Below are 26888 nucleotides of genomic sequence, written 5' to 3' on the forward strand. Positions count from 1 at the left end.
GTATCGTTGCGGTGTATCGTGGCATGCACATTATGTATGCACACGATGCACACGTGCATTGAAACGAGGTTCGCTGCAATTTCGGATTATGGGAACCGGTGTATGTAGAAGGTAAATCGCGGTTAACCACGAGTAAAAAGGAAGGAAAAAAGATACGGAGCATCGCCGGGGATCTCGGAAGGCAAAGCGGAAACGCGAGACACGAGGTTTGATTAAAAATTGCGAAGAAAGAAGAATTTGATAGGAAGAGATTGGAATTGCGTTGGGAAGTCGCTGTGAAACACTGTTATATGTATTCCTGATTTTGCTAAAAATGAAGTTGGATATTAAATAATACACGAGTGGCAAGACTTAAATGTTAGTAACACGAGATTTTTAATGAATTGCAAGATTATTTAATAAGGTTGATGCATAATTTTGCTATGCTGATATTTCAAGTGTTTATAACTCCTTAATTCTCAAATCTCTTACTTAACACTTGAAATAAATAAATAATAAAATATAAAATTATAAAAATATTAGAAAATAATTACTCCATAGTCTATAAGATCTTTTTAGTTTCCCAATTTCGCTTTTTTCAAATAATAAGCTTTCTTAGCTATAATATCTTAAAATATTAGAAATATTATTACTGTAATATCTAGAAATTTTAGCTTTTAATTTAACCCCATTATATTATATTTATTTCCTGCTATATTTCTATAGAACCTTTCTTGTCCCATAACTTCTCTGAATAATAAATAATCTCTAAGAAATTTATAATAAAATACAGTATTAAACATATAAAAAATTTGGTTATATCTATTATGCTATCGCGAAACTGTAATAGTAAGAATTTTGATAGTGCAGAATTGTCCTATTTCAGCAATTATACGTAGGAAGTTCCTGGTTTCGCGTTATCGTGCTACGCGTTCTCTCTTATCAGTCGTTTCGATGTCAGGAGTGCATCGTAGGTGGTAACACTCCCAGTAACTGAATAGCGAGAATTCACTATCTATTCTACGAGAATAGTAATAAAACATGTATCCATTTATAGCCATTTCGATCACTGAATCGCAAAAGAAAATACTCGATACAATCTGAATTACAAAGAATTGCAAAACAAACAGCTGTTTATCTGCTTTAATTAATCGAACACACAGCAAACTCTTTTAATGCGAAAATAACACTTGTAATAATTTACGGTTACAAGGCAAACCTGCGAATTTATGAGAATTTCTCGATGATTAATCGAAGCTGCTTGTGGGCGGACCTTGTGTAATTGATTTACGAGCATTCTCGATGAGAAATGAGTGGCGAAAACGTTTCTTTAATTTTTGTAAGCAATTGAACAAATTTAGTAGATTCAAACGTACGATCTCAATATTTCCTTTGGCGATTTAACCCAATTTTTATTGCTTTGATCCAGTGATGATATCATCAATGAAACGGTCCCTCTGTACGTACTTCTTAGGTTACAAAGTAGTGATAATAATTGATACAATTATTTATCTTTATTTAGAAACATTTTAGTTTAAGTTTATATTTATCTAAAATTAAAATAGTAATTTTTAATTCATTTAATTAATAAATTTCTGTTGCAATATAATAAAATACAATCATCTACTACTAAAATAAATTAATTCACCAAAATATAGTAAATAAATTCTGTAAATTGATTAAATTCCTCAAATACGAAGTACATACATTACTCCAGCGATTCTAAATGCACACTGAAGGAAGGATCAGCTCGAGGTATAATTATCTCATAATTCAGAAAACATGTTGATAAGGAAATTGCATCGTGCGAGGAAAATTTAACCCCTTGCCTTCTAACACCCAGTCACACTCGTGCCGTAAATTATGATTCAAATAGAAGAAACACGATTCGTTCTATTGGTCTATGTAGCAACCTACCATTTAGCTATCCTTGTAATATAAACGTAAAAGCTTAGGTAGTTATTTTTATTAAACTTCAAGCGTTAAATTGATATGCTATAAGTACAATTTTGTTTTTGTCATCGTATCATGTCAGATTTCATGTGTTTCGAAATTAATCATTGATTGCTATAAACGGCAACCATTCATTTTGTATCAGAAATATTAATGACAGATTTATATTGTTATTTTCAAGAGATTTTAAGCTTTAAATGAATGTCACACAAGTGCTATTTGGTAACACTTTTCTGTCATGAAATTGTATCAGACTTTTGATATGCAAGAACCTAATACTTTGGCTTCTATCCTCTTATCTATTTTATTTTTATGAAACGAGAAAATTCTCCAACCACCCTCTCGATAATATATTTCTTTTATCATCAACCTAGTAGTCGATTAATGTCTCAACCATTTCATACAATTAAGAACCAGATAACATCTTCATCGAACGATTGGTGCTAGCAGAGAGCACGATAAAACGCCCCTCTAATAAACGACTGGTGCTTAGAACGGTGGTATTCAAGATTGACCATAGACGATCAGATTTACCTGTAAATTACCTGGTTTTTTCTTTGAACGAGAAATCATTGATAATGTAATTAATCGTAGCTCGGAATTCATGGTTATCTACCTCCATTTCACGGTGGAACTGAGATAAAGAAGCAGAAAGTGGGATATTTAATTGCTTTTGCTTAATTACTTTAACTCGCTACGAGTTGAATGGAAATGATTCAATGGAAAATATTGTTCTAAAAGGATTTTTTTTTTTAATACAAAGAATTAAATAAAAATCACGTTTTGTTTCGACCTTCATCTGCAGAAGGTTGAAGATAAAATTTCTTGGAAAGCATGCGAGATAAATTATTCATGATTTCCGTATGTTTCATTCGTGATTCTGATTAGAGTATCATATTTGCAGAATGCTGTATAATTCAATAGTATACAATAATCCATGAGACTGTTACAGACCACAATTTTCTCTTACTTTGTAACCACATTTCCTGTTCCATATCATTTCTTCTCCATCGCTTTTCTCTCTTTGCACTCATTTACCTTTCTGTGCACTTACCTGTGTTTCTAGATTTTCCTGCCTTTATATAGTGCTCTTATCTTTCTACATTTTTAACATTCTTCTTATCTTTCTTTCAGTTTATGTCTTTGCTTAAATGGGAAATAGTTTGGTGGCAGTTTTCCTGATTTGCGTTCAACTGATGTATAACATTACCACAGCATAATTATTATTATCATAGTAATACTAATAACGAAAGGTAGCTAATTGGAAACTCAATATAGGATAACTGAAACAGAAATTAAAGAAAATACTAAGTAAGTAGCATTAATCTAAATATTTATAGGGTTTACATGTACGTCCCTTTTCACTGTGTCATTTAATATGTTAAAACTAATTATAGTTGCCACAGTTTTTATTATATCATATGTAGTACGTCTTATTATACCCAGCCACTTCTACTCAATTAACCAGATTATATATTACATCATTTTCGCCACATTTTATTGAATTTTCTGAAATTCTTAACACGCTTACACATGATGTACAAAGATCTTAGTACACTCACGTATGCAGATAACAGCCAGCCATGGTATCCGGTGGTGAATCTACGTTTTGTTTGCTTCGCACGCACCTAGATTAGAGGCCCATGGTGCTGGCTAGCATTACACCTGTTATTGAATAATAACACGTACACCTCGTGATCGGTTGTTACATGCAAGAGCGAATAGCAGGAAGCACGAAATCCTACTGATCGTGAGAAAAAAAAGAACATTTCACATGGGATGTGCTACAGCATTTCAGTCGATGATCTTCTGTGACCTTTGCTTGATGATAATGGGTTATGTCGGATTCTGGATGTAGGGTAAATTCTGCTTGTTAGTTCGTCATACTTTCTTTGAAAAGAAATTCAAAAGAAATTCAACACGTATGTTTCTTTTTGGAAAATTATTAAAATCATTATTGGATTATAATTCAAAAATAAAGAACAGAAATAATGAACCATACGACAGTAGCCCTTTTATGATGATGAAAAGAAAAATGGATTTGCAGGCATGCAAGCACCGTTAGCGAATTCTAATCCTTTCCTCTCCGCCGCGCTCAAGTTTCGATCACGACTATTGTGTTATACGTGCTCGAACTGCATTGCTCGCGATGCAAGAATAAATAAGACGATTAAACAATACACTGCTAGTCAAAAGTTTGCGATTTTTTCACGAATCGAAATATGAATTCCAATTGGATGATAGGAAGATATTAATTTTGACGACATTATTATAATATTAACCCTCGGACGGCGGACCAATTTTAATTTAATTTTGTATTTCATATTATTTTCATTTTCTAATGTATAATAATCTGCCAATTTTATAGCTGACGATGTAACGAGATAATGACTAGTAGTTAACAGTGTACACAAATGTTTTCAAAAAAATTTCAGGAACGTTATTAACAGCAAAACTTACCAATGACACGAGATAATACACGTGCTACTGTCCATTCTTTCCGGTAAAGAAAATGAGCAGAACGAGGACGTATAAAAGGAGAAACGCAAAGGGAACACGACTTCTCTCGTTTAATCGAAGCTGATTTACATAATTATAAATGCCGGTGCTATAAGTTCGGCTCCGAGAATATCTTACATTATACGAGGTTGTATAATATAAGAAAGGCGACTGTTACGGTAAAATGGCAAAAGAAATGTTTATGATATTTCTTATTTATGCTTGCTCTCATTTTTATTGTATTATACGATTCTGTTTTACTGTTTACATGGGTCTTCGTGTAACTGTATACCTAGTTCCAATAACATCATTACATATTTGGAGTTGTAATATTTAAATATAAAAATATATATAAATTACATTTACTCTATTGAATTCTAATTACTATTCAAAAATAAATAATTCTGTAGGATCCTTCAATTGAAAATCCCAAATTTAAATCGATTAGTAATTTATTATTAAATAAAAAAGGAATAATGACCCACTTTCAAAGAGTTAACACAAAATTGAAGCATAACAAGTGGTACAACTGATTTGCAAAAAAAAAGTAAATAAAAAATAAAGGAGAACATGGATAATGGATAAAGGGACGAAACGGCGGAAGGAAATTCGCTTTCTCGTGTTTGGCCGGACACGACTGCCGGAGATACCGAGAGATATATACCTACACGCTTCTTCATGGAGCAGTTCAAAGCGACCGCGACCGAGTTGCGTTGCATAGCCGCGAGCGGATTGCATCGTTTCGCTCGCGCGATGCATTGTATCCTTCGAGCGTGCCAGGAAAACGAGCCCAGCCTCGGAACGTACACTCCCTTCCTCCTTTTTCTTAACCTTGTTCCTCGAGTTTCGTGCACCTCCTCTTAGAGTACGTTGATCTGCTTGTCGTTGTTGTTTTCGAGCCTTTTTCTATTTCAAATGCTTCTTGTATAAATAAACCAGACGAGACTATTTTAGATACTCTTCGCGTCGAACGCTCTCTATCAAACTGGTACCATTTTGGGATCATTTGTTTGGTACGGTTTTGTTTAGTATGGTCATTGAAAATAATTTTCATGTTGCTTGCAATCTTTTTTCTCGATCGTTAAAAAAATATGGGGATAAGAAACAGAATCTCTTCATAAGCTAAACAAATTTTCAATTTATGTAAAGATACTACAATTTTACTTGAAAAAATAATTTTCTAAAAAATAAAGATTCATATAAAAATAAATTTTGTTACATTTTTTTATATAAAATCACTGCCTAGTTGTACCACCAGTTATGGGACATCCTGTATATATTAGTGAAGAATAAATGGGGTATTTTATAATTTTAATCACCAATGTGCAAAGGTGAACTTTTTATTTTTTGATTTTATTAATTGAACAACATTTAGAACAAGATTAAGAGAAATATTAGTGTAATGGTTGGCATTAGCCAATAACACGAAAAATATCACTGTAATAATTGTACTAAAGCTGATTGATAACAATGATAACAAAACAGTGGAATAATTTTTCATGTAAAGCAAGTATGTCAGTTAAAAAATAAAAATCTTGATAATGGTGTGCATACCTCCAATGAAACACGAATGGCTGTTACAACTTTTCTTATCATTTGGTATTTCACAAATGTAATCTGTCCTACTTTCGTGAAACCCTTTATAAGTCACGCTATATGACTTTGTACAAATGTTATTCTGCTCCCGGTGACTTCATTCACGTTTCTGATACTTGTTCGGCAAGATTGAGCGTAAAATAGTCTATTCGTCATACCTATCACTCTAATATGCACTATTACTCAAACCTATAAAATTATGTCATAAATTTCGAAATTTTTCGCTCATACCGTGAAATCTTTACTGTATACTTTTCAAGTATACTTAAAGATGAAGTAATATTATTGTAAAGCTTTCAACATTCATAAGACTATGCTATAAAAAAGAAGTTTTAAGAAGTTATAAAAAAGAGAATTCGTTATTAATTATAATTTTGAAATAAATATATTATATATATCATAATGTAATTTTTAATAAAAATTGTGAATATTATATATGGAGTATAAATTCATTGCACTTGGTCTAATACTCCATAAAATAAATTTGCATTTAAAAATTTGAAAACCTTCTACCTAAGCAAATTTTAAGCAAATATTTAGCCAATGTCAGTTGTATCGATGCTTCACTGTCTTTTCGCCACCCCTAATCAGAAGCTTTGATTTCGTTCTGAGCACAGGCGTATCCCGGAAGTGAGCATCGTGGCGCGTTTAACACGGTGTTCCTGTGGCGTCTGACAAATCTGCGCGTCCAGGAGAAAGCACGAGCGGCTCGACTGGTTAATCAAGCCGTAAATCACATTTTCACAAGAGTCCCGTTGTACCTGTTGCACGGGCCTGGCTCTTGTTGAAAAGGTTACAGGATGAAGCGATGAAATACCGCGAGCAAGAAACACTCTTTGGATGGAAACGAGAGAAAGAGAGGTCGGACCTTTGATCCGTGTATGAGTGTACAGGTTTGAGCAAACCTGGCGATGAATTACGGCTTGAAATAAGAGTAAATAGAGCGTTCGTTTACATGGTAGGGTTATGGAGTTTGAGGATCTGTTGTAACATCGTTGTAAATTTAATCTTATCATAATGACGAAGAATCTTTGACGACCTGGATGTGACTTCGACAATGAATATTTATGCAATTATGTGTATTCATCATTTATTTTATTATTCATTTATAATTAAACAGTTGTGTCTGAAAAATTATTAGTTTTTATTTATAATAAAATTTATGGATAATGAGAAAAATTGATCAGAATATAAGGCTATATCTACAAAGTTTAATACGATTTGATGACAGAAAAGTATCTCAAAATAAGACCTATTCAATATCAATTTAAAGCTTAAAAATTTCTGAAAATTACTACACCAACCCCTCATTAATATTCTTAATACAAAATGCTTAATTGTGGATCGCAACAAACGATGCATCAGATGAATGGTTTTTAACACAGTCAGTTGGGTGATAAAAAGTCTAACTCAATTTGATGACATAAAAGTATTATTTTGAACAATGTTATATTTGTTACCCTTTCATCCACAACAACTTAATATTGGAGAACACTGTTTGAAGAGCTCGCAGGAAACTGACTCCTCTTCGTCTTTCGACGATATTACTCAAAGTGTATGCAATATACTTGATAAAAAAGGAAAGAGAAATGATTGTTCGTCGATCGATAGTATCATCGATACGATCCAAATGGAAAATATAATGGATATTGGCTGATAGAAGGAAAAGAATCGTTGGAAGAAGGAGGATCCAGTATCGAGGCCACCCTGGACGAGCACTTTCCACGCACGATCACAGAAGATCGCGTTCGATCCGATTATGTTATACCTTCTTGTGATTGATACCGGTCATTAACCGCATTCGTGATGTAATTAATGGTAGGGAGCACCCTTCGTGCAATTCACGACTAAAGAAGTACCAGAGTAATAACAGCGTGAAAGTATTTTAAATAATGACGACGTTGATGGTTTGAAAAACTAGACAGCTACTACTAAGGGATGGTGTATATTACAAATAATGACAACGTTCCTGGTGGTTGAGAATCCGAGACTGGTTGCAGATGATGAAAAGGATCATTTTGACAATGATAATGACTTTTTGAGTTTAAAAGAATCGTGGAAAATACGAATAATCACGTCTGTTAGTTCCTTCCAAGTCAAATTGTACAATTTTATATGAAATATAAAGAAAATTGATGACATTATAAATAAGAACTACTTAAAAAAATTTTTTTAACAGGATTACTTGCCCCATTCCCCCATGGTTCTCTCAAAGCTAGAATATATGCGAATATTTAAAAAAAATATCAATTTATAAAACGTAATAAACTGCAATCTTCCATAATTAAGTAATTATTCATAACTAAAATTTTAATATTTTCTATCTGTTTTTAAACACTACTATAAATCTTATTAAATCATGTGTGACATTTAACGTGTTAAGTAACAGCTTCTAATAATATTCTGTTTGTAAGAACATGTACAGATGCAATTTTTTGTAGTCATGTAACAACAATTACATGCGTAAATTAATCGTTATACTGTAGACGCTTTCCCGTTTCCGATTACGCGTCATTGATGCAAATGCTGATTTCATTCGTATCATTCAGAAACACTCGTTTCCTGGATCGAGTAAGCACGATGAACATTGATTCATCGCTTGTACTTAGTGATGGAATTAAGTTTCATGTGTATTCACGAATGATTTTCTTTTCCAATCAATTTTTAATCATTTACCTTGTAACACCACGTTTTATCTTTATTATATAATAGTCCCAAAATGATAAAATAAATTTTTGAATTTAAAAATAGAATAAAATAAAAAGTAAATAACAATAATAAAATTATTCATATTATCCATATTTCCAATATTTTGTATGTTTTGCATATATATATTTTGCATACTTTTATATATTTTAATTGCCTAAATAATCGTAATTTAATTACGAGTATTCAAAATTGAAGATTCTTCGTATTTTTACAAAAAGATCTTTTTAGAATATGATGAGTTGTAATATTACTCACGACATGCTTAATCCCATCCCTACCCGAACAAGCTTTCGTTCAGACATCACGCACTTTTCTGCGTGCGAATGCACGCGTACATCTGCTGGCATGTTGATATGTCGATATTTTTAGTTTCTTCGTCGTTCTTCAATGGATCGTCGCGCATGCCTACGCAAATACCTTGTCTGGAAGCTTTCTTTCCTCCCATCAAATTTTTCCATCTGTTGTTTGTGCCATTAATCTTAGAGCCTCCTAAGCCATCCTCCTTGTATTTTTTACCAAGTACTCGAATGCAATTTACGCTCGTTTATTCTTGAATAATTCAAGTAATGAAGTGAAACATTATAAAATAATATAAATAATATAAATTGTAAAATAAATTATTCTCGGATGGAAATCACACCCTTTCCCGCTAAAATTTTTATTCTTTTTGCATTTATACCATTTACCATTTAAATTCCGGAAATGTCAAATAACGTCGAATACAGTGAATGTTACTGAAATCGATGGAAATGGAATCGATAGACCTTTTAGCGTGCTTTTAACGATAGTCGAGAAAACGGAAGTCAAGGAGAGTGCGGTGTCGTGTTGGGTCGATCAGAGATTCGCGACCTCCGACCTCAGCGAAGAAGTTGAGGAGCCTCGGATGCGGCTCATTAACCGACCGATGTTTAGTTGGCGTGCTTTTTCTAGGAATAAACGGCACAGCAATAAATTGCAATCAACGACGGGAGGATGCTCTAGCAACATTTTATACGTTCAACGAATTTCGCGACCTCCCTGAATAGAGGAAAAAACATAATTAAACGTTGCCCGCCGACTTTGTTGCTTCACCTCCATTTAGGAGAAGAAAATCTTTATCTTCAGTCACGAACAGTTTCTTCTATTCTTGCAGGTAGATTTTAATTAGATTTTTAGTCAATTTAGGTAAATATTTTGATAACAAACTATAGGTTGAAGTTTATTGATATAATTATGTTATCCAAAAATACTTATCAGTTAAAATAATATCAGTTAAATTTATATTAAATTTCATACTTTGGATACTTGAGTAATTTCAATTGTTTAATCATTTATTAAGTACAAATGTTCAAGTACAAAAATTAAATCAATAATTTATCATTTTAATTCCATGGAATTTTATAGAAGTTCAAGTGTCAACCATTTTATATCTCTTTAAATTTCATTTTTCCTTTCACAACGAATAATAATTATATCATTTATCGAAGAATATTAAAAATATCATTGCTACCCTGGCCGAAACATTTGCGTTGAAACTCTCCCGCAGCGAACGGATTGAATCACTCACCATATTTGAGTCCATGCCACTTTGAAGCCGGTTCTTGGTACTTGTACGTCGGAAGAGCGACTCTAGGAGGTTGTCTCGGCATCGAAGGACACGGTTTGTAAACAACCATACACCGTACGCACTTCCGGTTCGCGGGTGGAGGCGTTGCTACCGGATACACAGGTTGTATATGCACGTAAGCCATGGGGGTGACCGATTGTGGCGAATAGTAATTCGTGTATCGTTTTCGACGAACTTTATTTTTCCCACGCTGCAAATTAGCACCTCTAAGTAACGATAAAGATAGTCTTCCATCTATTGATGACACTTTTCTATCATCTAAATATGTCTTCTCAATTTCTGAACTTTTCAATGCATTTCCAATATTTTTAGAATTTTCTTCATTTTGAAATTTCTTAACGGCACTCCTTTCTGAATTTTTCAAAATTCCCTCAATATTTTCAAAAAATAAGGCGGCTGGAGAACCTTCTTCACTTTCCCCTGTGTAATCTTCATTCTGGAATTCGAGTATTGTGTCTATTTGCAAATTTTCCAATGGTGTATTTTCACGAAGTTTCACATTGTCCGAGAACGATGCCGAAGAATCTCTTTCACTGCGGCTCGAGTAATCTCCATCTCCTGTAGGATCCGTTACTTCATCTCCCTCGAGCATCTGGTTGTTACGTTCCCCCCGAATCGCACGAAAATCCAGAGAAAGATCGACAGCCGGAGGCGAGCGATTTGCAGATCTTCCACCTTCGTGGATCTTTCGTTCCGACGATCGACCTTTACGGCTTTCGAGCGTGTTTGCGGAAGATTGATCGCGAAAAAAAGGAGCTCGGTCCTTCTGCATTCCAGTTAAACGTCGTCTTCTAGAAAACGCTGGAGGGTATCCTGAAATCGATTCTTCGTCTACTGCTCCCCGTTCCCTCTTCGTCATTGCAGATTCTTCAGAGTTATGGATATCACTGACGATTCCTGTCGCGACTTCCTCATCCGTTTCTGTGGAATAAAAATGTTTCGCCGAAGAAGTCGCTACAATTTTAGTACGTTCAGGGAAGTCTAAGTAGTAAGTTGGCTCGAAATCTTCCACAACTTCATTCATGGAGTCCCCATTCACTTGCCGCGACGAATTCTCGTTTACGTGGCTCCTTTCACCACCAACCGAGCCATTGAACGCTTCACGATCCTTCGAAAATTGATTATCATCCTCTGTTCTCGTCTCGCCGCTTTCGTCATCGTTCTCCGGATTCTTCAGCAACGTCGAGACGTCTGTCAGCTCGGCGAGACTGGTCGATTCGCGATAATCTTTCGCGAACGGAAGCGATCTTTCTGCCGAATAACTGGTACCGTGTTCAACGTCAAGTTCGGCATCACCGGCTGAATAATCCCCCTCGACTGGTCGATCCTGCCTCAGAGGATCCTCTTTTTTCCTCTCCTCCTCGTCGTCATCGTCGTCCCGGCTGCGCGGAGATCGAGACGACGCGAGCACTACGCTGAAATAGTTCCTGTTCGAATCGATCTTCAGCGAACTGATACGCTCCGACGCGGAGGCAGACGAAGCGTCGCCAGTCGAGCTGATCCTCCATCCTAATAGAAATAGGGCCCCTACTCCGAGGGCCAAGACGCCCCGGGTCCAGATTGACCTTCCGGGGTACATTTCTACCCCATGCTCAAAGGAAGGACTGCCTCGGTGCTATGTGCCTCTATCATCACCATGTCATCTGATAGAAAATTACTCCGGGGTATTTCACAGTCACTATTGTCTTCGGCACTTAGGATTCACCTTAATTTGGTTTAGAAGCTTTTGATACTATTGTGAATAAAACGTTCGACAAAGGTTCAATGAAGTTTCGTATAAATTTACAATTGTCTTCTGCACTTTGGATATACCTTGAAGAGTATATATAGAAATTTAGCTGAGAAGATTTCGATATCTACAGTGCTTTGGATTTACTTCGATAAGTTTTATACGAGGTCATAACTGTCTTCAGCATTTCAGATTCACTTTGACGAATAATCAACAAAATTTCTTAGAAAGTTTTCAACATTTCTGAGAATTTGATAGTGATTCAAATAAATTCATCTCAATGAATATATTCAATTATTCTCAAAGATGAATTTAATTTCTCTGATAAAGAATTAATGAAATATGCTAATGAGGCATAGTCAGCTGTCTTCAGCACTGAATTTCAACTTCCTGCCCTGATTAATATTCACAAAGATTGCAACCGAAGTTTGTACACCAAGTGTCTTATTAAATGATATCACACGAATTAACGTACACTTTAATACAAGCACGATGATGGATTATACTACTTCTTCTCACCAGTCAGAAATAAAAGTTCAATCCACGAAACGAAAATAAACTAAATAAGAATTGTTTCTAATTCATTTCTAATTCCTTTAACGTTAGATTCTGTAAAATCTTCTACAGTTTGATTCTAAACTTCCACCAACACTCAAGATTAAATTAAGCAACACTCACGCACTCCACAATACAAAAAATTGCTATCTAAATAGGGAAAGCTTGGATGAACACCTTAACGAGAGAGATCGATGAAAGATTCATCAGGACGAAAAGTCGCGAAAGTCAAAGAGGATCGATCGAAGGTGGATCACGAGGGGGGCGCATGACGGAAGAGAAAAAGAAGCGGAGAACTCGTTCGAGGGATCGACGAACCGCGAATTCCCTCGAGGTAACCGAGCTCGAGGCTGAAATATATCGAAAAAGAAGCCGGCTAAAAATCGAGCACACGTGGACCACGACCAAGTGAACATGTACCGGCTTCGACGACGGCCCGAGAGACACTGGCTTGCTACCATTACCATTAGCCGTCTTTGCCCTCTCCTCTTCTTCATCGACCGGGAGATCGCGTCCTCCTCCTTCCTGAGGGAAACCCGAATCTCCTTTTCACGCAGTGCACGTGGGTGTTTCTTTTTTATTCTTTTTACCGATCGTTCATTGCACGACTAATGAGAAGAAATATTAGGTTGGCAACTAAATCTGCTACCTTTCGATGGATTTTATCAGTTCATTCCAAAAGTCTACGCATACTTTTTTTAGCAATTTTTAAACATTGATGACGTTTCAAAAAGGTTAGCAGAAAATTTTTAAAATCTGATATTGGTAATTGGACAAATATAGCCTTTGCAATTACAAATATGTTCCCTAAGAGTTATTAATTGAAAGCTAATTAATAAGTTTTTATTAACAATTCATCTTTAGCTTACTTTGGAATTGTAAAATGTAGGTGTGTTAAAAAAGTCAACTCAAGTATTATAAACAAATGTAGCACTTAAAGCAGTCATTGTTGACATTGGAAAAGTAGGTCGAAGCATGTTCTGCAGTGCCTCGTTATCGATTGTTTGGTTGTTAGATAAGAAGACTACGTGTTTCAAAGCATCATAAGGATAGATGTGTTCGCTAAAAACCATAAATTGCTCATGGAAAAAAAAATTAAGATAAAAGCAACTGACAATTCGATATTTACTATGGACAACATTTGCGACCCAATGGAAAAATATTTATTACACATATCATTAAGCGAACTTTTATTTTATCTGATATTTCAGTTATTTAAATTATATTGATACATAATAATCAAAGGGAAAAGGTTTACTTAATGCATAATTCATCTCGTACCCAGCGCATACCGAAATTATTTTTTGTTCAAATTATTACATAATTACTATATTATCACAAAAGTGTAACATTATTAACTCAATATAAGACAGATTTAAATCTGGGTCTCAAGTGACTCAGCATCCTCCATCCGAGGAATATATAATACCAACATCCTCAAGTTCCTTATCACCGATCTAAACTAAAATTACAATTTTTAAATTTTATCTGGAAAAAAAACAAGGAAGAAGCATATGTTGTATGTCCGTCCAGCTAACAAACACGTTCGTGTATCGCATAAATATTAATCATTTTTTTCTACCCGATACACGTGTGTACATTCGTTGCATATTTATAAAGCGCCTTAATGCCTGGCGCATTGCGAATGCGACCCGAGAGAGAGAGAGATCTCGTTTCGTAAGCGTTCTTCAACGTTCCTGTTTATTCCACGGTAGAAAAGAAGTCCGTTTAAAGGTCGCGAGATATCGACCGTCAGCCGATATTCCCCGATGAAGGTAATTCCCGTTAATTGCACTCGCGAAGATCCCGCTCGCGTTTCGCTTCCGGCATCCAGACGAAGGAAGAATTTCAGCCGAACGAACTGGCTGGAAAGCGGACACGGACCGCGATAGATTCCCCTTTTGCTAAGGGATAGAGAGAAGAATAAAAACGCATGCCATGCGTTCATCGCGTACCTGGCCTCCGTGTCATGATAAACATTTATCGAGCCTTAATTACAGGATCATACTGACGATTCATCCTGGCTCTCGTTAGTCTTATACGGAGAAGCTTTAGAAGAGTCTGAGACAATTTATGTCTCGATTATAGCAGAGAATTTAGACACGATAGAGCCACTGAGATAGTTATTCTTGGAGAAAGTAGTAATAGCATGTGTGTACTATTTTGAATTGTTGAAACGCAAATATTGAGTCAATTGTGACCCAGATCTACGAAATATATGTAAGAATGCTTCGACTGAAATTACACGATCAGCATTGGCGCAACTGGGTAGGAGCCAGGAGGGCTTGGCGCCCTAAAAGCTATGAAGTGTCTTCCTTATCATTTGAAAACTTTAAGATGGTATAATTCTAGAATTCTAGAATTTCAAATTTTCAAAATTCTATGAGATCTTGTCCATCTTAGAAAAAGATCCAAGATATGCCAATAGAAATCAAATTGTTTAAATTCATTTGTTTTCATCTTTTTATTGCTATATCCATTTAACACCAAAAGACAAATTGATTAAAATAGAAATAAAAATGATGAAAGGAGTATAAATAATAGGCACAAGATTAACATTAATAGTGTATCAATTTTGTGAATGAATTCATGCATAATCGTAGCGTTGTTGAGTTACGATTGAAATTAACATACTTAAGAATCACTTACAGCCATTCGTCCAGAAAATATGTGTTTTCGCTAATGTAACAATAAATTACACCTTGACCAAGCAATGATTATCACGCCGTGTGATAATAGGATATAAAATATGTCACGAATGAAGAATGGTTTAATTCAATATAACATACTGTCTGTTTCTTTATCGTATTCAAATCACTTGCTTTATTTCATTCGAATCGTTCCATTCACAATGGATTTCAATTCTCCGAATTTATTTTCCGTCGAGTATTATTCGTGTTCCAATTTCTTCGATTGAAATGCAGACCTACCAGAGTATGCTATGAAAATAATTACGAACCGCAAAGGATTAATACGCTCATTAATTATCCAATTAAGAAGTGCCCTTTTCATTTTCTTCGAGGATTGCCTCTCTAAGTAAGGTATTGCGGTGTTCGTCATATACCTTGTGTTTTTCCTTCAACCTCATAGACCAGACCACCTGCGATAAGTTCATAAAGCTTTCACAATGAAATACCCACCGAGCATTCGAGACTCGTACAAGGATTACCGCATTCAATTAACAAGAGCGGCTGCTTTGTATCATCCATGGTATAAGAGAAATGACAATCGTCATGACACGTGCGTTCGAGTGGTGAACAGGTGGATACACAACCACGCACAGGCTTTTCTTTAGGCTAAAGTGATTTCCATTAGTGATGGGATTAAACCAATATTACACTTATGATTCTCAAACAATTTCATAATACAGAAAAATTAAATTATTCTTGTACTAAATGGCAAACAATTTCGAAAACAAAAATGAAATAAATATTGCATGCGACTGTAAGATTCTAAAATCAGCGCTCAACTTTCATCGAGATTACAAATCCCTAGAACACAGAAAGCACTGAAGCGAATCCAAATTACCCACACATATATATCGTGACCGTTGGATTTTTCTTATCATGAATTTCACTCGACACCAGCCATTTAACATTACTTGAATCAGGATAAAAAAAACATTAACCGTTAGAAACGCGATCGTTGATTTTGCGACGGATCTCATCGTCGATACGAAACTCTTGACACCTCACGAGCGTAACGAAACCACTTAATCCGGAAAATGACACGCGAATGAAACCTACAATGCTCGATCTTTATGCTCCGCTGACTACTAGGTTGCATTTATGACCCGTTCGCTACCTCCGTTGGAATCTAATGTAATGCATGGAATTTTCCTCACAAAATTATGAAGAAACGTTCGTGAAACTTTTTTTCGTTTTGCTGGATATGCAATGAGTCACGAAAGTATTTCTGTCCAGCAATTTTTAACACATTGAATGACATAAGAGTCAGCAGTGACTAGCATCATTTTCAGTAAAAAAGAAAAAAATTAAATTAATGAAAATTCTAAGCAGTATTAATGTTATATTATTTTCATAAGACAATGAAAAGAGGCCAAAGTTGCCTACTTAATACTTTTTTTTAATTGGTGATAAATGGAATAATTATTTCAGAATAACATCATGAAATTACCTTCATGATTCATTGTAAACGATTAAATAATTCAGTTCCTTTGAGATTGCAGCGATTTCAATTAGATTATTGCTTCACGTTGCAGTCTGACTTGTTTTCCACTGATAAGTTATCAGCGCTGAATTCCATTCTAGGTCTACCAGATTCATTCCAAGCTGTTACACGGTAAGAGTGTACCATAATGATAAGTATGAACGACATAATGTGGTTAATTCTTCTGTCAATAATCAAAATGTTTATGGTTGTTTTATAACTTGGGTACCATGGTATCCTAAGCATTCCGCTTAATGTAAATATAAAAAGATAGAAAAAGAATAGGGACATAGAGAAATTTTAAAATATCATAAATCCTTTAACCCTTTAAATTGGTCATTAATTTAGACTTTATTAATTTTCGAACGACGGTAGATGGGTCAATCGTGATCCAGATCTATAAAATATCTACAACAATTCATCGACCAAAATTAAGCTAAAAAGAGAAGGTTAAAGAAATTTTGTTACTTTAAATCTAATTAATTATTATTCTCTTAATAATTTTAACAAATATTTTTCTTTTTTATACTGTATAATTTGGTGGAAGAAGACATTATGTGCATAAGTGAATCATGCGCTCTACAGTGTCTTTATCAACCGAAGTTTCACGAGTCAAGATGCTTTATTCTCGACGTTAGTTTGTTCACGACAAACATAATTTTCTCCACCAAGGTTTCACACGACACTGACGCCATGTATAATCTTCAAAATTCCATGCGTTGCACAAATATTTTTCATTGACGAGTCAATTCGTCACCCCCTGATTAACAGATTAACCCTTGATATCAAGTAATCGCACGAGTGGGTACCGAATGACCCAGGATTGAGGGTTAATGAATTCAACTTACACGGGAAAACGACGTTACTTATGAAATGATCTGATGGCTTTCGGTAAACGTGAAGATTTATAGGGTACAATTTAGAGTGGCTTTTATGTGCCCACATGTTACTCCCATGTGAACAATTTATCGTCACCTAGACGAGCACCTTTCCTATCGAGCGACGCATCTTTCATCTACCTACGTGTTCGCGGGTTAAAGGCCTCGCATTGCGTGAGCAAACACTTGTTACAATCGAGAATAAGAATAGATGAAAAATCTACGATTCCATTGTGCTCAACACCTATGTATTATAGAAGGTTTGTGCCTAATGGCATGATGATTCATTGACTCCTTCAAAGATTTGTGGACTAATCGGCTGATCTTTAATTTCATTTTTAAGCAATTTCTGCTACATGGTATATAAAATTTAATCAAAAACGTTAGGTGTTAGATAGCGCTATTTAACATTTGAATTGAATATTTAAAATTCCTAAAATGTTTTTATTTTAAATAAGAATATCCTCTTATCCTGTAAGAGAAATTTTAAATATTATAAAAAATAAATGGCAATTTATATTTAGTAACAAACGCTATGCGCTAATATTAAAAGTAATAATGTGTTGGTAAATTATAAAATGATAATATTTTCATCTGAGATTACTACAAAGAAAATGATTTTCTCGAAATTACAAAATTTTATATTGGCAGTGGTAGTGAAACTTTGACTTGGAATAATTTCAAATAAATTTACATTTATATTCCTCGAGCATTTCACAATGGAACGGAAGGAAATGAACGAATTTATGGTCTTATAAAGGTTCGAATTACCGAGGCTCAACTATGACCCGTGACAAAAATCCATCACCTAATTGTCTTCAACGCCTCTCACTCTATTCTGTTCGTCGAAATAAACGTCACCGGCAATGAGCATAAATCGCATGCCATTTTTTCGCCATCAAAAACCTGTTCACTGGATATTGTACATAGGCGAGGTCGATTCACCTTTGCTTCGTGTCTTACGATCGAAAGCGTCTCCTTTCTTTTGTTTCACCGCTGTTCCTGAATCAGAAACGTCGAAGAAGGTAGACACTCCCAGGGCGGCAGGTTCGAAAGAAAAGCAACGATTTTATGGGATATTCATGGTGGCACAGGTGGTCCGGCTACGTGACGATGAGTATCTTGGCGGCGAGCGACGCCACGTATAATGGACAGAACGCGTGGGCATGGTTAGTTTTATAGAGCCCACACGTCCGGAATACAAAATCCTCAAAAGTCGCCTTCTACTTCCGCGATGAGATCACCTGAACGTTTCACGTGTTCGCGTGTTCGGCAACCGAGTCGCGAAAGCACCCAATCGGACTTACCCATGAATCATGAGGAATGACTTTGATGGCTAGACGTCGGGGATCATTAACAGATTGACTGCCACGGTGAAAATGAATGTGCATATGTACTATGGCATGCTTTAATGAGGATCATTAACCATATTGCATTCGGTGGTATTTAAAAAATCAGTATTTTGAATAACGCAAAAAATGGCATGCGATTTTTCACTTTCTACACACTTATCCCATCATTTCAAATTTTTAGATAATTTGTATGATTAATTTACATACGTTATTAATTTTGTATTTTTTTCTAAATTCGAAAAGAATTCTTTTAAAATTCCTGTATAAAATTCAGACGATTTAAATAAATTAAACTAAGTATCTAGATGGCCCTGAATGACTCAAAATAGAATTGTTTTTCGTTTAATGTTGATGTCTCGAGATGCGCAGAACGCTGCATCAAAACGAAATGTTTTCATGGTTTGCACCATTTTGCGATGATGCATCAGACCGATGTACTGGATGCATCATAGAAAAAAAGCGTCAAAGCGAACGAACGCGTCCCGACGCACGTCGTTGCAGATACGATCAAAGAGTCCCTTGTATTCTCCTCTTTGGTCGGACACGATGCTCGTAGCCACGTATTAACTCTTTCAAGATCACTGGGCTAAACTTTGCCCCACAAAGTCCGTTTTTGCGTTCCTGTGTTAAACCAGCATCTCTATGGTGTGCTACGCCTTACCATAACGTTTAAGATTTTGTTATAAAGATAATAAATCCCTTGGAGCAAGATTGCGAACAAATTCATTTTGTGTCATTTATAAAAAAAAGAAAGATCTATTTGCTTGAAATAGAACAATACATTACTCACTTGAAAGCTGATGAATTGTCATATGTTTGAATGGCAGATTTATAATAGCACTTACCTGAAACAGAAATAAATTGAAATAATTAGAAGCTGTTATAATAGACTAATCTTCTTTTTATCATTACATCGCTAAAATTGTAATTAATAAATATGTTATAAATGAACCGATAATCTGATAATAGTGACCATATCAAAAGTACAAGACAGCATTTTGTAAAATTAGAACATCATGATGCCTCCGTGTTCAGGTGCGCCTCGTGGCGATGAATCGATCGAGGTATCAATAGTGATCTTAAGATACGGTTTCTATAAACGCCATAGATAGCCGTTCCCTTTTGTTAACGAGCCGTCGATGATCTTTTGAACACAACTCTTCTCGACGTGTTCGCTCGCATTACATGCACCATGCTTTCTCATCATCCACCTCTAAAAACATGAATTTCGACCCATTACGAACCGTCTGGTACTCCCGTGCCCCCGGACAACGCCATGGGCGATCGTAGCTCCTTCTAATATAACTATACCTCCAGCTGACTCGACAATTTTCAAATTTTACTACGTAGCGACGTTGTAATGAACGGCAATTGAAATATTGGATTTCTTGACAAGATATCGCATATTAGATTTTGTAGACATTTTTAAAGTTACTTTAAAGGTATTTTGTATTTTGGATAAATCTCAGTTTTACTACATCAGCCATAATTTTTAATTAGGTAAGTCAAAGAATGCCTAATAATATTGATAATGGATCAAACAATATTTTTTGACATATCTGATTAACATTATTAAAATATTGGTATTTATTTCAAAAAAATTATAATTTCTTAATAGAGGAATCAACTGACTCTCTCCCCCTAATTGTGTTATTACTAATAGATTACTATGGAAATCTTAGTGTCACCCTCACATGGGTATTAAATCAAGTATTTTATCAAAATCTGAAAATTTAAAAATGAATAAAATATAGAAGACCGTATGAATATAAATAACAAATGAATCTAACGATCAAAATGATTAACACAGGAAGAACTGAATCATAGGGTGAAAATGATTAACGAATAAGCGAGTTTGCATAGCACTGAAAGTGACTGATCTATAAATAAATGTAACGTGGCAATCAAAGTGTTAAATGGAGAAGGTAGAAGCGACGACAGATCGTTTCCCTGCGATGAACGATTCGATCTAGGGAGATCCACCTTACGGGGACTTATTGACGAAGCAGGCCACCTCCATGACTAGACGAGCATGCGGGAAAATGACTTAATACGAGCATACGAGGGAGTTGCACGAGATGGCCCGTGGCGATCCATCGGACCACCCAGCAGGTGATTGCCGTGCACAAGGATCTATCTACAAGCTCTGTTGCTTTCTACGTGGTTAATAGTGCTCTGACTTCTCGTGCCGCATTCCTAGATCCTGTCCACCATAGCAAACGGAAAACTCCCCATGGATCTTGAGCCCCGAGGCCTTCAAACTTGTCTGTCGTTCTCGTCTCGGATGTGTTGGATCATCATTTTCTTTAACCATGTCCATCTTACGTTTACACTTCACTTGCTACACGCTTAGTATTTTGTTACTTTCAGGCCTGTCATATCTCGAGAATTTATTACAAGTCATCCATGAAAATTCTCAGATATTTCTCAATACACAGCTTCACAAAATTCATACCACTTTAATTACACAGGGTGTTCAGACAGGTCAGGATTCGATTTTAGAATGAAAAATTTTATAAGAATCGTCTAGTGAATATTGCAGATCAAAAAAAAGTTCTAATTTGTTGGATTGTGTTATCAGAAGAAGGTCATATGTCACCCTTTTCTCTGCGGATGATAAGAAAACTATTTATAACAGTATATATAAGATTAATTTTTAAAAATGAAGAAAAAGGTGGTATAACAATTAATATTGTCGGTGATAAGCAAAAAAGCGTGCTATCAGGGTGTTGTTTCTTAGACGTTGAAGATGCCTGATCATGTTGGGCCAGCGTTACGGTACCTCGATAGTGTGGTTTTGTTGGAAAGAGAAGAAGAAAATAAAAAACAGGAGATCCTCGTCTAGGGACTTTTCTATCGGCTACAGGGAGAAATTAATCCAGCAAAAAGAGCGTTGGCCGATGAAGCGTTACGAAAAGAAAAATGACCGCAGAGCGTTGCGGTAGGCTGGCCAAGATCGGTGTCAGCTGATGAGAAGCCGAGGAACGACCTTGGTATCGGATTTCTCGTCTACATCGAATTGAAATTTACATTTCATTCGCGCCGGTCATCGTACGTCTTCAACGTACACCAGATCTGTCCACGATGGAATTTACATTTCATTTCAGATCGAAAGATGTTCGCTTATCTGACGTCTCCATCTAATTACAATGTAATATCGTCATCAATAGTGTGGTAGATATGTTCACCAGGAGATGAAGGAAATGTTAACAGAAGATTCTAAGTTCCGATAAATGACCGGTAAATATACGGTTGTCAATTGTGCGGATAGTGTCCTTTTTTTTGTTAAAAATTTCTCTGAGTGTCTGGACATGATTTTACTTTTATTATTAACAACATCATGATTACTTTTGAATATGGGAAACATATATTGCAGTATGTTATTAATAGCGACTAAATCTTCTGTTTCGTTCATGGGTTAAAATTGAATTAATTAATTTGACTCCAGGTCCACGACTATTAATCAAGTATGACTGTAGTCAATGTATTTGGCAAAATTTATGTGCTTTAGAACGGTGCATAATAATATCTGATTAGTGGTCATGATTCGGTCCCGAACCTATGACCATTAAACCGGGCGCTACTGTGTCTAGGGTATACTACCTATACCTGGCACCTGTAATTAAACCTATGGAATTTCCAGCAAATATCATCGACTTTATTATTCATAACGGTTTCAGATAATCAAAGTTTATAGCGTTGCAATGTTTGTATTGTCACCATCCGTCGCCTATGATTTAAACAGGACGCCCCAGAAGTTAAACGTCTAATTTTGGAACGTTAATATGTATTTTGAAAGTAAAACTTCATATTTTCGACTCCTTTTTAAACGGTTAATTTGGTAATATTATATATTATACAAAATTTCAATAATAATTACAATGGTACATTCATTTACTTATCCCCTTTGTTTCATTTTGTCAAATATTATGAATTTGAAATTACAAATTTTATAGCACGTTGGAATGTTTGCCAACTCTCCACTAAAGTTATTCATCGACTTCGATTTTTATAATTAATTTATAAATTTCCTGAGTGGTCAATTTAAAAATATCATTATAATTGTTCCTTGTAATTTTCTTACTTTTCTCATTTTTAAATCATTAATTTAAATTCAACAAAGAAAGGCTCATTAATCATAATTAATTGTTAATAATATACACTAAGAACGTATAACCGTGGTAAGAAGAAAGTTCTACCGGCAGGTTTCAATTTACCCCCACCATAAGGGTTGGTCACCTACCGGAGGATTATTATTTCACGAAAATAGCGAAAGGTTAACCTGATTGGAGGACTATTTGCCGCATCCCCTAACCGCTGTTACAGACGGGTGGGGTACCTTCATTTGACCATTCGTTAATTGAACCGTGAAACTTTCGCAGTTCCAGTATTTCCTTAAAAGCGACCACTTCTGTTTTCGAACGATCAGTGCTCCCTAATTGTCCTAAATATAACTGTCCTCAGAGTCCTCTGAAATTTTACTAAGCTACTCTGAAGACTTTGGGAAACAACGCAACATACTTCTACAATGCGACCTACTCCTATTGGTTCTAAAAAGAGGAAGTCACGTGTTCCGTGTAGCGTAAGTGATTGTTCATTATTTTGTTTTATTATTCAACTCTACACTTGATCATATATTTTCCGTTGATATTTTGTTATTTTTTGTAGTTCAAATTGATTTGATTCGAGTGAAATAATTTGTATCTATTTATAAATACAAAGATGCAAAATGTGTTCTATTACCTCAGCTTCTAATATTTACAAATAAATTAAAATTAAATTAAGTTTATTTGAACAAATGTTTATTAAGTTTATATATATATACATATTTTTCTAGACAGTTAAACCATTTGTGAGCAAGGAGAACACAGTTGGAGAAATGAAAGCTAGACTTTCGATACGTTTCTTGGTAAAGAAATCAAAACGATTGGACATACCGAAAAATAATTTGAAAAAAGTATCGAAGACAAATAATGAGGGAGAACAATCTTCCATAGAATGCTTGATGTATTTGGGCCTTGTACCAAAGATGGAAACTCAAGAACGAAATGTTTCTAAACAAGAAACTCAAACTAATTTTGACTTTCCAAAACCAAGAATCTATGAGTGCTGTCATTGTTCGAAATTTTTCTTTCACGAATTTCTATTGCAAAAGCATGGTGTGCTTCGTCACATGAGGAGCAGCAAGAGACTGCTCTCAAAGGTTTGGAGGAAGAAACAGAAATTGATTTATCGTAACTCAAAATCGACTCGCGTGGATCAAAAGCCGCAGAATACGAAATCCTCAAGTTCGGATCTACAATCGAGGATACCTGTTGATCTTCTCTGTGACAACGAGTGGTTGTCGAAGGAAGAGATTGTGAAATTCTTTTCCGAGTCATGATTATCAGTAGTTACAAAATTATTAGAAACTATTTGGTTGTGAAAAATTACTTGTAACTTCAAATGAATGCTTGTACTATTATTTTTGGAAAGCTCATTCAAAATTAATGTTTCGCGTTGTTGAGAGATTCACTCACGAAGTACTTACTTGTAGTTTTTATTTTCTTCCTTGAATGTTTAATAAGCGTAGGAATTGATGTCTGTCATAGAGTATTTTCTTTTTAATTATAATTTAATAAAATTGTCATCTTTAGAAATTCTTTTTTCAATACTTTGAAGCGCGTTATTTTATTGAAATTCTAATAGTATTGGTATTAAACAATTAAAAGCTGTAATTAGGATGTACCATTTTCCAATTAAAATCTTAATCAGTGCAATCGATATACCAGTGACAATTTTTCTATTTCTTGTAGAGTGAATAAATAAATATACAGATAAAAATTGATGACAGAATTTTTCAATTAATTTAAGAAATATTTCAAGAAATACTGTATTTTTTTTTTTTTTTTTTATTAACAAGAAATACTGTATTATTAAACGAACGCATAAACAAATTTTTTGTTTATTAGTAATTTTAAGTTATTTTCTAACATTCACTAGCACTTAACCTTTAGTGTAATATTGTGAACTTTGCATATTGTGTATCTGGAATAATTTTAAGGTGTCTGTAATGATTGTAATTAAACTATCGAATAATTTGGTATGTAAATTAAATAGAAATAAATACATGTGCCTGTTTTTTGATACAACTCGATGATTCAATTTCCCATTACTCCTAAAGATACCTAATTTATTTAGTAGACTGCGGATATTTATACAAGTATACGTTTTTAAAAATATTTTCATCTGCAACATAATAATTGTAGAGTTCCTTCAAATCTTATGATTAAAATTGAATAGTATCTCTAAGAGATTGTTTTAATCATTCTAAACTCTAAATGATGTCATTTTTGACTTCGTCGTTCGTTTTATCAGTTGACAATATTCGTTTACTTTTCGTTTCTAATGACTCAACACGAATCATGTTATCTTGCATGATGCATCTTCAAAACTTCTTTGTTCTTTGTATTTTTTCTCTCTTGCAAATTTCACAAAAGCAATAGAAATGCAGTAAATAATAATTTTATTTATTGACAATTTGTACACAGATTAAATTAAAGATTAAAATAAATATATAAATATTTAGAATAGTTAAAAATATAATAGTGCGGTCGTGTTTTATATTGTTAAAAATAATTAATTTTGCTTTAATTAGATCACGAACTAGGTTCATAGAATAATTCATCTTGTACCTAAGAAACTAATTCCAACAGGATGAAGTATCACATACAAAGTACATTAACTAATTGACGATTAATAATATACATACTTCCTAACAATATAAATAAAGAGATATGTAGATATAAATTAGAAAGAAAATTGTATTCAGTTAAAGCCAATTGTACACAACCCCATGTAAAAATGTCCAGCACATCAACACCTCACTATCATACCTCAAATTTATCAATTACCAATTTCCAGATTGCAACCGATAAATGCATAATGCATTAGCTGCAATATGCGAATTACACTTCCAAGAATCATTAATTAAATAAAAATACTCTGAATCAACGGCTCTCAATTAATATCTGTCGTCTTCTGGTGCACGGATGAAAGTATTCAAAATGTCTGCGAAGTGCACTGATGCTATACGATCTTGTTTTGCAATAAGAACATTGCAATTGTTGTTTAGCGTGGCAAACTTGGTGTCTACGACTCGCTGTTCGACTATAAAATTGTTTGAAACAGTACATGCAATTGTACATTTTCGGTATGGCGAAAACATGATTCTTTCCGTTGGTATCATTCTTCAAGCGACTTTCATTTTTTTTGGTTTCTTCTTTTTGATGATCGATGTTTGGCACTCGGAGATCTTCGAAGAAATTGAAATACGAAAGATCGAGAGCGCAGTTCTCGAAGTGAGACAACATCGAGCTGTCATCGAATAATGCGAGTAGCTGAAATGTTTTAATTATCAAAATTTTCATTTAATAATTGAAGATTATTCGTGGCATGATTCAGTGTCTTTTATTGCGGGAACTTTCTGTGAATATTATTATAGGTAAGAAATTTTTGAAAGGCCACAATTTTTATTATTTAATAAAATTATTTCAGAAATTTTATTATTCTAATTATTTCAAGGTTTACATTTTAAGTAAGAAAATTATTTACAGAAAGAATTATGTTAAATTTTAATTTTGATATATTAATAAAGTTTTTTATTAATATCAGTTTTCTTTTTAAATACATCAAATCATAATTTATTTTCTTCTTAAATATATCTGCTACATAATTTAATGGAAAAAAGATCAATATTCAAATCTTTCTTCAGAAAGATAATCCAAATTGTCAAAAGATTCCCACAATAAAAACACTGTTTCTAAAAATATTACCACGTACCTCGTAATTCGCTTGACGTAATTCCTCGTTTTTTAAATCTC

At 34.5% G+C, this 26888-nt stretch overlaps 1 protein-coding gene across 3 annotated transcripts in view; it reads right to left on the bottom strand.

The window, feature by feature from the left end:
• Window positions 1–26888, bottom strand: part of LOC114882853 (laminin subunit alpha-1) — a 119922-nt gene that overhangs the window by 26308 nt on the left and 66726 nt on the right. The window contains exon 1 of one of the 3 annotated variants that reach the window (XM_046285344.1): window positions 10283–13051. The exons of the other annotated variants lie outside the window; for them this stretch is intronic. Within the exon in view, the coding sequence (XP_046141300.1) occupies window positions 10283–11921 (1639 nt within the window). The 5' untranslated portion in view covers window positions 11922–13051. Of the gene's footprint in view, window positions 1–10282; window positions 13052–26888 lie in introns of those variants that run through there. 3 annotated transcript variants of the gene reach the window in all.

This window comes from Osmia bicornis, chromosome 4 (assembly GCF_907164935.1).
Source record: "Osmia bicornis bicornis chromosome 4, iOsmBic2.1, whole genome shotgun sequence".
NCBI lineage: Eukaryota > Metazoa > Arthropoda > Insecta > Hymenoptera > Megachilidae > Osmia > Osmia bicornis.